Here is a 13,845-nt window from a genome sequence, read left to right on the forward strand (position 1 = left end):
TTTGGTAAAACAACTGATTGTCCTGGTATTAGCACTCAATTTTCACCAAGCAGGGCTACATTCAGTTTAGTAAATAGTAATAAATTTGAAAGAACACAAGAAAACCAATAAAAACTCCCTATCCATGGAGACATTCAAAACCCAGCAGGACACAGACATAAACAAGCTGCTCTAGCTGACTCTGTTAGGGCAAAAGTTTGGATTAGATGCTTTCAAGCTGTCCCTGCCAACCTCAATCATTCCTGATTCTACAAATTCATTACTTGTTGATTAAAAAATGGGATGTCTCACAGAAAGATTGGTTGTTCAGGGTATTTAAATTGTCTTTAATAGATCATCTGCAGCCTCATTCCAAGGATGGGAGTCAATTCACCTCTGGGAGATGATCAGGCATAGAGGGTAAGCCACCCAGGGGGATGTTGGGCTTCTGGGCACTATCCAGGAGACCTGGATAGCAGTGTTCAGTGGTAGATACTAATCCTGTTGTTGATAACATCAACATTCAGACAGTGGAATCAGGCCACAATGCAAAGATCTTTTCCCTACTTTTCCAAAATATTAAAGTCTGCCTTTTTCTCAGCTGCTCTCAGTAACATTCCCAGGGTCTTTCTATGAAGACTATTCCCCTTTGAATAGCACTTCTTAGGGATTGATCCCTTTTGCAGAGCTGAACTGACATCAATGAATTGAATCAAAGGCATAGAGATCTGCCCCCACAGACCTTCCTTTTCCCTTTGGGTGTCTCCCACTCAAACAGTATTTCTAAACCTATCTTTCCCACCAACTGTCTCACTCCATCTTCAGAGTAATTACTGTCTTTCCCTTCACCTGCTTGGAATTAAGGCACCGTTTCAGTACAGACTCCTCTAATGTGTCAGGGAGAATAGGAGAGATTAATAATTTCAATTCACCTTGACCATCTGCCATCAGTCATGCTGAGAATTGCTCTTCAAAGCAATCAAGTACATTTAGGATTCTGCCTTCTCTGCTCAGGCTAAACAGCACTGTTTTGCTGCAATTAATACTGATTTTGGACTAGATCATTCTTAGCCTCAGTGGCTCATAGGAGATGACCGTGTAGAGGACTACATAGTTCTTGCTCTTTGGGGGAGTGAGTGGTACAAAATTGGCTGGGGAAAAAGTGCAGGATTATGGCCTTTTTAGTGGGACACCCTCACCACAGCCCACCATGCCAGTTCTTGGCCTCCTTAAGAAAGTCTCAGTGTCTTCTCCTTGCAAATACCTTGTTAAACAAAGCCAAATTTCAGAACCTTGCTCCCACTTCTGAAACTAGACTTTGCAGCATACAGGGGTCATAAATCATACATGAATGCTAAGCACCCTAAAAATACCTGAGCAATGAATTTTAAGACAGTTTAAATATGACCTGTCATTTTATTTCAGTACAATATTTTCTTCCATTTAATTATTATTTGAAGGTGAACTCAGCACCTATTTAAGGAAGTGCCTATGCAGGCATTTATGGTACCTTTCTCTCAGGCTATGAGACACTTATAAAACAGTGGCTTCACAAAGTTAGAACAGTGAATAAAAGGTATATCATATAAAACCTGGCTATCATCAGCCCACTTTCCCTGCTGATTTAGCAGGAGAGCTCTTTGGCAGAAAACCCTGTGGCACATCTGAGAACAGACAGATCCATCCTACCTGAAATCCAGCAGAACCAAGGAGCCACATCACCAGGCACAGCAACCTGCCCATGGGTCACCTCAGACTGCAGGGATGTCCCAGAGATACTGAGCATGTATTTTTCACATGTTTGAAAACCATCTGAAACACTCCCTGCCAGGCTGAATATCACTTGTCATAAAGAGCAGGATGCTCAGCTTTGCTTTCCCCTTCGAGGTTTGAAAGATGGCTCTGTTATCTTAATTTTATACAGGGAGCCAGGGATTTATTTTTCCCTTTTATGTAAATATCTTACTCTCCTCACAGACACTGACTCACCAGTGAGCTGCAGAAATAGGATTACACACTGCATGTCCCACTCTCCCCATCTCAGTTGCTTATTTACCAAACAACCCTTGTTAATCCTCTTTACTCTGTTACTTCCCTCTAGTCTTAGTGTCTTACTATTATTCAGGTACTTGCAGATGTTAAGAAAAGCTTAAGAGACAGTCACCTCCAGAGCTGATTAAAATAAATTGAATTCCACTGATTTTTTTGGAATCTGCATTGATTTACACCAGATGAAGGTTTGTTAGAGCTGCTGGCATTCTTGGTGCACTTGCCCAAACCCAAAAATCACATAAAACTGAAATGATCTGTTTTTCTCCACTCTATCTTAGTTTTTGAATTGTCTTTAGACCTCCTGCTTTTACTTCTTGATTACAGTCTTTTGGGGAAAGAGTGAGAATGGCAGGTTTTTACAGACAAAGACATGGTAGAGAATTACTTGGAAGTATTCTAGATATTGAAGCTGTTATTCATCTGCTCTTTCTATGTGTTACAGAAATCACTGGTTGTGAGCTCACTTTTTTATCCATGAAATGTATGGAAAAGTTCCACTGCTTACACTGAGGCTGAGCCCCAGACAGTGATTAAGCCTGTCCTAGTAATCTACAAACATCAGTGATGGTGCTGACTATTACTAATTCTTTTCTGTTGTGCTATGGAAAAGATTCTTACAAGAAAACCTACATTTTTTTTAAAAAAGTGGAAATACTGCTCTAATACCAAGACCATAGAAAATAGCTATTTCTCCAAACTGAGGCTGCTTCCATCATGTAATCATGCTGCAGCACAACACAATATCACAAGTGGTCTCCTCTGGTGCTTGATCTATGCAGCAGCACACATCTGCACCTGGTGTGCCAGTCATGTAGTGTCCAATGCTACACACAAAGGAAATTTAGAAGTTGCTTGAAGCACCTTTTAAATATTACTCCATATATATCTTCCCAAAAGTTCAACCCATCTGATTATTAAAGCTGATGGATGCAACTTGGTGAACGCTCCCTCATGGACCAGAGAGGTCAAGTCCATGCACTGGAATGGATTTCAGCATTTCTTATGACCATTTCATATTGGAAGAACCTGAGTATTTCCAGGAGAGAGGCAGGATTGGAGGCAGTAGTGTAGTTGCTTGGTTCTGGTAGTTCTTATATACAAAGAAGTGCCAATCCACTAGCTTGCATTTTATTACAAATAGCTTTAGTGACTAAAATTGGTGATACATTGAAGTTTTAGCTTTTACAAGGGAGAACAAACTACCCCAGAAGACACAGCTTATATATAGATTGAATAAAAACACAGTTGAGTTATGATACCTCGAGGTCACCACCACTCTTCCTGCTACAGAAAAGCAGACATAAGAGAGTTTGACTGGGTCTGGCCCTTTGAAACCAGTAAATAAGATTTCAACTTCAGCACAATAGGATTTTTCTTTTTCTTTTTACTTCAAATTTGATTTTAATGAAAGTGAAGGATTAATATAACAGATCCAGACTCAATGCAAATAAATCCCTGCCTGCACTTTCCTACTAAAGCATTTAACCCTTGTTACACCCTACAAGCAGATGACTGCTCCTAGTTCACTCTTTAGCACCTCTTCAGTGGAGGTAGGAGAGAGATTTGTCAGAGATGCTGCAGTGACAGAAGTCCCAGCTCCAGGAGATGTGCAGGAAGGAGGGCCCAGGAGGAGGAGGAGTGCAGAGGAGAGCTGGTGGGGATAAGAGCATGAGAAAGAACAGGGCAGAGCATGGTTATGGAACCCAAAGCTGGGAACACACTGGAGGAACTCCTGGCTTCAGCATCACCCAGATTAATCCCCTTTCTCTTTCTCTAGTCACTTCTACCTTCCAGCAAAAAACTGAGTGAAGGATTTCTCACATTAGCTAAAGCAAATTCAGCTCAATAATATGTGATAACGCTGTGTTGAAGCCAGAGATGCTTTTCTTGTGAAGTGTCTGATCTTATTTCCCAGCATTTATTGATAGATATCTTTTACAGTGGATCAAGAAACCTGAACTACTGGGGAATGCTGCCAGGCCCTTCAGGGCATTCTTTTTAGCAGAACTGTTTTAGGAAGGACTCATTGATGAAAAGAAATGCTCTAGTTACCCTGTAAAATTATAATTAATACGATTTTCTTTCATAGCTGTCCATTCCACATCTGAGCAGTTTCCAGCTTAGCATTTGTCAGCAGTGTGAATGTCAAAAATAAGAAGATCTAAGAGGAATTTTCACTCTTCTTTGAGCCTAATGCCTGTTCAAGCAGCTAACTTGTAGGTTGATATTCATGCTGTTGACAAATAATGGGTGTCTTCATCAAGTATCAGTATTATTTTGCACTGAAACAAAGCATGAAACTGTGTGTGATTTCTCCAAATCTTTTTTTGCAAAGCAGCTCTAAATTTTTCTCTTTAAATTTAATTTCTGTTCCTCCCATCTATTGCTCCCATCTACCAGCATCACAGCAGATTTGAAAAGCAATTCCTTGTGAGGCACAAGTTGCCCTGGAGAGTTACTGCTCTCATACAAATATTTTTTAGCCTTCACACAAATCATTCACAATTTGGCAGTAGGCAGACAAATACAAATGAGCAGCAATGGTAGAACAGCAACTACAAGTGTAAGGCTTTGCACTGTGCTACCAATTCAATTAGCTGCCAATCTCAATCCTCCAAAGATAAATTTTCAAAGTGCAGTTGCTAGAGTGAAAGCTTTCCAGCTCCCCCAAAATAATAAACATTCATTTTAGCTAAATTAGAATACCAAAAACACTTACATAAATTTAGTAAGAACTAAAATAGAGACTTTCTCTTCTTGCTGGAAATCTCCCTTTCTGATGCTCTTTCAAATCCTGGATAAATTTTTCAACAGTCACAAAACATGTCCAATGCTCCATCATTGTGATATCCCCACTGAGGCTCAACAAAATCCTTGCAGTCACACTGCATGCACATAACACTTTTCATGAAAAGTATTTTCATTCATTTTTCTTTTTCCCTCACTCCAAAATATTATCACTCAGAAATCATGAAGTTGAAAAAAACACCTTGTCATTCAATCCAAGCTGAGATTCAGATGTCACTGCAGTGTCTCATGAGAGCTGTGGATGGGAATCCTGCATTCTCTGCTGCAGGCTGGGTCACCTGGATGTACAAATAGCTCCCAGGCAAGACCCTCACAGCATAAAACAGTGACACCATGGACACTCAGCTGTGGGGTGTTGTCAGAGCCATACTAAAAACAGTGGAGGAGAAATGAACCTTCATCCACCCAGCCTACAATTCCCACAGATTACTTTCTCTTCTAAATCAACCCTTTGGACTTGAATTTGGAACCTTAAAATGGAAATGTTAAAGTTTTGACCTTTTTCATCAGAAATATGTAATTTTATTTAAGTGAAGAACTAATTTTTTCTGTGTAACTGAAGTCAATACTCCTAACTACTCAAGACCTAGGCAAGTGCAGCTATTGCAAAGACAGTGGGCTGAAAGGGCTACTACTCACTGTTGTACACAGGCTTCACAGAGGCTTTTACATTAAAAGAGAAAGAGTTTGAATTTCGTCTGTAGGTTATAATTTTGAAGCAAGAATAAATTAGAAGTATGGTCTCCAAATGAAAAACTACACATATTACCATTGACTCTGAGTTATAAGAGTTTGCATTAATTTGAAATGTTAAATTACTAATGGACCTGGGCCAAGAATCTCACATCCCACATGTAAATTTTGAACATTGCCAGAGGCAGTGCTCAAATACAAGTAGTACAGCATTTCCTCCCTCTACAGCTGGCCAAGCCAAAGCTCTCCATGTTCACCAGCAACCTGCAGCAATCTGACTTTGGGCAAGTTCTTATTAATCTGGACAATGTAGCTCTGCCCTGTTTCTAGTTTTTCTCTTCCTTGTGCCCATGACTGTTTTGAACTAAACCCTTTTTACACATGCAGGATATGGTACATGAAGCGACTTTCCAATGAAAACACACATTGGCTACAGGATGCATTTTGCCTTTTGGATGCCTTTAAACTAAACAAGATGCCATGAGACAAGTCTTGGGTCAGCCTCTGTGGGGCTGCATTGCCCTGAGCACAGTAAAAGCATCTGGAGTCTTACCTTTTTATGGCTTTGTAGCAAATGATGACAACTACAAAGAGGAACACTAGTGTGGTGCAGCATACTGCAATGATAATAACCAGGCCTGGCCACCAGGTCTCTTCAGTGGGACAAAAGGTAGACTTGGGAGCTGTAAAAAGAGAGTGGAAAAACACATTAATTCTCCCAAATCAAAAGGGTGTTATCAGATATGCTTCAGTCACTCAGGCAGTAGCACTACACCAGGGTCACAGATACATGCAAAGATGTTATTTCATGTTCAGGACTCATTTCTTTCTTTTCCCCAAGCAATTAATTTCTCTTATTGGTACTAAATATTTCTTGTCACAGTCCTGAGATGACCAGATTCTCTGTGTCAGTCCTGTCTACAGCCTGGTACTCAGCACAAAGGAGAAAGGCTCAGCTCTGCTACCCGTGGGAAACATCTTCCTCTGCATTTGCCATCTCCAGCTGCATCAGATTTAATTTTAGAGAGGGATGTTGTGCTGATAAGAGCACGTTTTCAAACCCCATTAGGGGAGGTTTGTTGGGAGCTGAAGCAGTGCCTACCAATCTGTAGCTAATATTACTGTAACCTTGGAGTGAGGAGGGGGGAATTTATTTTAAAAGAATATGAGTTCTATTACATTTACTAATTGCTTTTAGAGTATTATAGTTGACAAGCTTATTTTCCATTACACTACCTTTGAATTCTAAGGCAAATAGTCCAGACATGTTAAAATTAAGAGAAGTTAACTTGTGGAAATATAAACTATTATTATTTCATTTATCTTATTACATTTAGGGCCAGAATTGTCTATTTAAGTACCACTCAAAGCAAGAAAGATTTTGTCTCTGGTGACATTTAGTTACAATATTTTCTTCAGGGCTATGCTCCTTTTCCCATGCTTTGAGGGGACACATTTCCTGAAGGATGGTGAGTGACAGCCAATGCCATAAGCAGTACCAGTGTATTGCAGAGGGAAGTGAGAGCCTTAACACAGCCTGTGCAAACACAGAAATTCCATGAGAATTTTGGTCACCTTAAGTGACATTTAATAATGAATCAGTTGATGGGACTGTCTATATCTGCATTCTCAGCTAAGTAGGTGAGAGAAAGAAATATAGCAAAAGGCTCTTTTATGAGTCTCATTGTTTAATTTGATATTCTGAATGTCCAGTTACACACATCACAAATAGCTGAACAAGTTAAAATATGTCATCAGCCCAGTATCATTTATTGTGATCTGACATCTCCTCTGTCTCCTGTGTTTGATTAGGAAAAGACATGCACATACCCTTAGATTAACACTCAATAGATTAAATAATGAATTGCACAATTACTGAGAAAATTTCAGTATATATTTCAGAATCAAATTGTGCCCTTTCCCTTGAGTAAAGAAACAACAAGGCACACACTGCTGTCCCTCTCAGAGGTGTATCTGGGAGTGGAGGACACCCCTGGGTGCCTCAAGTCCCTTTGTCACCCCCTGGGCACTGAGAGCTGAGGGCTGGCCAGCCTGGCCACAGCACCCACCACCTCTCATGTCAGCAGCTTCAGCTGCTCAGAGCACGACTGCTTCTTGGTTTGACTCATTCCTGGCTGCTCTTCACTGCTCTCAAAATCAGCTGAATGGAGAAAATGGAAAATCTGCTTTTTCGGCTAAACCTTGAAGTGTCGCTCTGCACGTTGAACACACTGCTGAGTGGAAAGCAGCAGGAAAGTGATGATATTTTAAAGATGATAAGCAGGTTGAGCTAAGTAATCACAGCCTGACATACTGACAGAAATTCTGCAAAAGTAATGAAGATCTCATTCAACCAACAAAATATTAAAATAAATAAATGATGCTAAACAGCAAAGATTTAGGAAGACATCTTGTCATACCAGATATTTTCTGAGGAGATTACTAGTTGATACATAGATGTAGTAGTGCTAGTGTGATAACTTTACACAGGAATATGACATCCAACTTAATTCCACGTGATTCTGGGGTTATGAAACTATAAAGCTACACACAGAGTAAGTGTGGCACACATAAATTGAGTTAAAAGCCAGAGAACCAGTATGCCTCGAAATCTAACTATAAATGGAAAGTCACTGCTGGAAGAATGTGGTTTTTAACAGTGACCTCCCTCTTCCCCCTCAAAATAGGGTGATGAATACTGACACAGTTTGTAAATGACTCTGGAATGTACAAATGGAGACAAACATATTTAGATTAGAAATAGGGTAATTATAATCATTAAGGATAATTAGTCATTGCCATAGCCTATCATTTCTGGTTGAGTATTTAAAGGAAAAACTTAAAGGTAGACTTTTTATTTTTACTTTAAGAGGTCTAAATTCAGCTAAAGAGATTGGACTCAGAATAAGAATTGAATAAGTAAAGAAAATGCTCTGACTTTGGAAAGTCCACATAAGTACAATGCCTTTTATTTCTTGGCCTTAAAATTTATGAAGTACAAATGTTGGTTAGATTTACTTTCAGAGGGCCTTCCCTATTCCCAGGGGCACCAGGCCTAAATAAATGCAATGAACAAATAAACCCATTTCAGGCCTGTAGTGGGTAAATGGATCCAACTAATTCAAAAACAAATTAATGAAAAACTGCTTTCAGATCAAACTGTTCAGCATCACAAAAATCTTACACCTGCTTTTTTGACTAAGTTTGTTTTGAAGGCTCAGCATAAAGACACAGCTCTGACTCTAATGTTAGAAGGTATCTGTACACAGCTGGCTCTAGCCAGAAATGTGCATACCAGAAAAGATTAGCTCAGCTATTGAGGGTTTCCCTCAATGTCTAGGCACAAAAATAGAGGTTCTATAATTGGAAAAAATGTTTCCATAAAATTCCCAAGAAGTTATCTGATTTTTAAAAAAATCAAATCTCAGTGGTCATTCTCAAAATTGCTCTGAGCTTCCAACAAAAAACTGTGATGAAGCTGTTTTACTCTTCTGGTTTAAGCATTAAATAGTTTTGTGTATGTTGTAAAAGCAATGCCTGTACTGCCTGGGACAGAATCTAGAAACAGGACTTGGAATTCTTGGATACTCCATCAGGTTATCTTTAGTGGTCATGGCTGTAGTTTATAAAGCTCATAATTTCAACATCCAGTGCTTCCATAATTTATTTTGATTAGTGTTATTACTTTCCCTTACCATAGGGGTTTTAGGCTAGCTGCTCTTTGCGTGGGGGTGCTGGGACACTAACAAGTAACACACCACGTGTGTCAGGAGGCAGAAGGTGCTCTCAGAGGGGCCACGCTGAGCTGGTGCCCCCAGGCAGCTCTGAGTGATGCTGAGGGAGGGAGCTGCACCAGGGCACCCTTCCCACTGCCAGCCCCACAGCAAACAGCAAAGAAAAGCAAAACAGAGCAAAACAACCCAGAACAAAACAAAACCAAACACAGGGCTGAGCTGGAAAATAGCTAAGGGAGGCAGTGACCCGTGGTCCACATGTAATCCCAGGGGAGGTGTCTCCAGTGGGCTCTGTCAGTTCACTGACTGAGACCAAGCAGCTGCTGAGTGCCCACTGATGTGATGGGGAAGGGTGACAGTGACCCCCATCACCTCCCTACAGCAACTTCATGCCAGAAAAGGAAGAGCACTTTCAAGATAAATCAAAACTGATTATTGTTTTTCTTTTGCTTTTATTCCTGTTCTTGCAGAAAGGTCAAGAGTGCTATCGTAATCATCCTTATGAGACATCTGCCTGTTTTTAATACTGTATACTCACAACAGGCTAAACCCTGCCATCTCTATGCCTGCAGCACTTCTCTTGCTATTGTAGGGCTGCCTGAATCAGCCATGCACTTTTAATTAGCATGCTAGGAAGCAGGATAGGATTTTATTTTGAAGGCAGGCTCGTATTCTAAGGGCCTCAAGTGTTTTATCAGTCTTGGTTGGAAATTAAAAGGAAGGGAAGATACAGGCAGTGCATCTTTTCAGCAATCTCTATGTATGTCACACATTCTAGAGACCTGTTAATCTGCTGGCTAAAGCAGCATTTGGGTCCTAGTCTCATCTTCACTCTTATTTATTATTTGATATTCATGTAAGTTGCATGTTGACATCTCCAGTTGCAAGACAGAGAAGGCACTAGATCCTGCAGTCATTATCACACTGGGATGTAGGGACAAGCCCAGAAAACATAGAGAAGTTTAAATCTGATTTCAAATGTCAAGGTATATGAAAAAAAAATCCCAGGACACTCCAGGACAATCCAAACTCCCAGTTAAATGTGGAGAAGGATTTTGAATGTGTCTTCACATCAAGGTATCTCATACAAGCTCCTGTGGAATAGAGGAGTTCAGTGAATCCCCTGAATAATATGAAATAATTTGGGTTCTGTGAGGGAAAACCCTACAGAAGAAGTTGCACAAACACCAAGGCTCAGACATTTACTCCAGGCATTGCTCTGTGTAAATCATGAGAAACAAGGAGAGCATCCATCACATGCTCTTATCTTTTTTGAGAAAGCTGATTTCAGTCCTGAGCCTGAGGCCTCTTGTCTACTTTTGCATAAGGCCCTTCACTCCCCCCAGCAGTGTAGATTCACCCTAAAGTGAGTGCTGATTAATGTAATGCTGATTAATTTCATTGTATGGTAGGATGAAACCTTAGGCAGCTAATAAAAAAGGTCCAGGGGCTCAAGTGATGTAAACTAGCAGAAGTCCACCCAGCTGTGAGGCTGATGCAAGCTGAGGACCCTGTCCCAGCATCTGCACGATGATGCTCAGAAGAGAAATGTAGCTGAAGGTCAGGATCTCAGTCTCCAGAGCCCTGGAGGCTGTGGGCTCTGGGAACAAGATTGGTTACCTAACCCAGGGCCATGGGCAGAGATCTGTGAGTCAGTGTCAGCTGAAGCATCCCCTCTGTTTGCTGTATTTCATCATGCAGGGACTGCTACAGATGTGTTTGGATAACGCATGTGGTAGGAACGTGCTGCTGTACCAGGACTGATGACAGTCACAGGCAGCCAGCATGGGAAAAACAAATCCTTTCAAAGAGCCTGCCAGTGGAGTTTGTGGTGCTGCTAGACTTGATACAAATATAGATCTTCAGCTGTTATTCTAAAAGGCATTTTGAGAACAGGCAAAGTATGTACACCCTTCCACACTCTTGGATTTAAGTGGAAAATTTCCTGGGAGGATGGGGGAGAGGAGGCTGCCCAGGAAAGGCTGGCCTTGGTGTCTGCTCCAGGGGCAGAAAGCCATGACTGCAGACATGACCTGCATCCTCACGGTGCCCCAGGCTGTGCTTGGCCAGAGGGAACCCTGAGCTCACCTTCCATGGCAGCCACAGCTGCCTGCAGAAAGCAGCCCTGGGGCAGGTGATCAGGGACACACAGGCTTGCAAAGGAAGGACTGGCATTTTCCAGATTGATGGAGAAGTGGCTTGTCTAGCCCTGTTAGGTTTCCCCATGCTGTGTTTGGTTTTTTTTTTGACTCCCTTACAGATTTCTGTCCTTCCTGTTGCCTGCAAGCTCAGGGCCATTTCCAGAGTGCCATGAGCCGGTTGGGAAAGCAGCCAGGCAATAGCAGTGTGCTGGGCAGAAAGCCTGTCCTGATTTATGGCCTCCCTGGAGTAGCTAGGTTAAATAACACTGGTAGGAATCAGCTATTCCTGTAGCAGATGATACTTCTGTTTATCTCACTTTGTTGCAGACAAGTTTATATGGTGCAGCTGCTCCGTGCATATGTTCCTACTACACTTCTAAGGGGGATGCTGCAATCACTACGCAGCGGGAACTTCTGCTAAAATAAAAACATGTGTGGGAATGATGCTGGAGAAATTCCCTCCCCCGCAGCTCTTACACTGTAGACACTGTTATTCTACACTCTCAGTTGCCTCATCTTGGTTTTCTCCTCCTTTCTAAAAACACTTCTCTTCTGAAACAAGAAACACACTCAGTTTTGTGCTTAGTTTGGAGACTGGAGGGTGCAGGTGAAGGGAAGAGGTAGCTCTGCAGGAATTTTCTGAAGGTCACAGGCACTAGAAGAGTGCTCCTTGCAAGAAACAGAACTGGAACTGCAGGTGAAAAAACCTGAGCATGGACAGTCAGTAAGGAAGAGAGCAGCTGGGTGGGGGAGGTTAAGTGTGATGCTCAAGATCTAAGCTTTAGGAATTATTGAACCTGCACATATGTAGGTTTGGGTGTAGCAGTGGATTTCACTAAAGCTCCATGCTACTGTGCTTTCTTGGTAGGTGTCATGCAGCTGCTTTTCCTTGGCAGATTTGGGATTCTTATAGAAAATGAACATATTGTTAGGACAAAAATAAAATAATAGTAATAGGTAAAAATATTGGTTGGCCAGACATAAGTAAAGCACATTGTGGGGAAGCGGCTGGTGCAAAGTCACTGCACCTCAGTGAGAAAGCCAGGAAAACAAAATGTCTTTTGACTCCTGGCCAGACCTCCCCTCTGGATCATGTTTCCTCTTCTTTGGGAGTAAACACAAACCAGAGATTTGGCTAAAACTACATTACAGGGGTGGAAACAGCAAACTCCCTTTTTGACTTCCCAAGCAGGTGCCAGATTTCTGCCCCAATCCAGCACAGTGACACCCTGCCCAGCAGCTCAGTGCAGCCAAGCCCTATGGTCAGAAACATGGCAGGATCCCACAGGATGCCTGGAATGACAATAAACTTGTGAGATAACCTGTCTTGGTTTTGTACAATTGCAGAGGAAAACTAGGGAACAGCTGAGGTTCTGCATACATATGGAAATACGCTGATGCATAGAGCAGAGCAGCCAAGGGATTGTCAAACAGAGCAGGAAGGGAAAGTCTGTGCTCCAAATAATTGACAGGCTGAGGGCCAGACCTGCCTGCCTTAATCCTGTTAGGTTGTTGGTGATGGGACCCACCAGAACTGAGGTACCCCTCAAACAGGGGCAAAACATGCTTTCATCTGCTGAGGTCTTTTGGAGGAGAGCAGGGTTAGAGAGCACAGAGGGAGAATCTGTTCTCTAAAGTATGATCTGGAGAAGCAATAGCATTTATAGACCTTGTGGGAAAAAGGCTTTTAAGGAGATTACATCATAGCTAGCTTCTATGTTAATACTCAGCTCTGGCATTTATCTTTACAATGCATGCTCACATCAGCCACTGTCCTCTGATCTGACTTTGCCCCGTGTTTTTCTAACCAGCAGTCTTCCCATGAGACACTGCTTTTCACTCACCATCTGATTCTCTCTCAACATAAAGGACTGAATTGTTTTTACCCCGATTAAATCACTTGCTCTCTGTCCCCAGCAAATGAGAGCTGAAGCCTGAGCCTTGCAAGGCAACCTCCTCCTTGCAGCAACACAAGCATTTGGGTGAGCCTCATGGGCATCATCACATTGCCTGCTCTCCTCAGCCTGGGTCACTGCCAGGCTGGCAGCACAAGGACAGTCCCAGGACACCCCAGGTAGTTCTGAGTGCTGCCTCTCCATGGGAGCCACTGCTCAGAGAGCCCTGCCAGGCTCGGTGTCCTGTTCTCTGAAAGGCAGGAGACAATTGCATTACTGGGTATCTGGTGCCTCTAACACACTGGGCACAAGTGCCAAAGCATTTGGTGTTAAATTAGCACCATGGCATTTATTTTAGAAGGCAACCTGGTTTCCAGAGGCTCTTAGCACTCTGAGAACCAGGATGCTTTAAGTAGGGTATGAGGATATAGAGCCTTTAGTTCAATCTTCTGAGTTTCACTACACAGGCTTTAACCTCTGTGTACTTAGGCAGCATGTCACTGCAGAAGACAAATTCCCCTTTGTGGGGGATTTGGTCCCCTT

At 42.0% G+C, this 13,845-nt stretch overlaps 1 protein-coding gene across 2 annotated transcripts in view; it reads right to left on the reverse strand.

The window, feature by feature from the left end:
* Positions 1-13,845, reverse strand: part of PRIMA1 (proline rich membrane anchor 1) — a 47,557-nt gene that overhangs the window by 14,927 nt on the left and 18,785 nt on the right. For both annotated transcript variants that reach the window (XM_056493289.1, XM_056493290.1), the window contains exon 3: positions 6,086-6,215. In XM_056493289.1, coding sequence (XP_056349264.1) covers positions 6,086-6,215 — 130 coding nt within the window. The remainder of the gene's footprint in view (positions 1-6,085; positions 6,216-13,845) is intronic.

Source organism: Oenanthe melanoleuca, chromosome 5 (genome assembly GCF_029582105.1).
Source record: "Oenanthe melanoleuca isolate GR-GAL-2019-014 chromosome 5, OMel1.0, whole genome shotgun sequence".
In the NCBI taxonomy this organism is placed as follows: Eukaryota; Metazoa; Chordata; class Aves; order Passeriformes; family Muscicapidae; genus Oenanthe; species Oenanthe melanoleuca.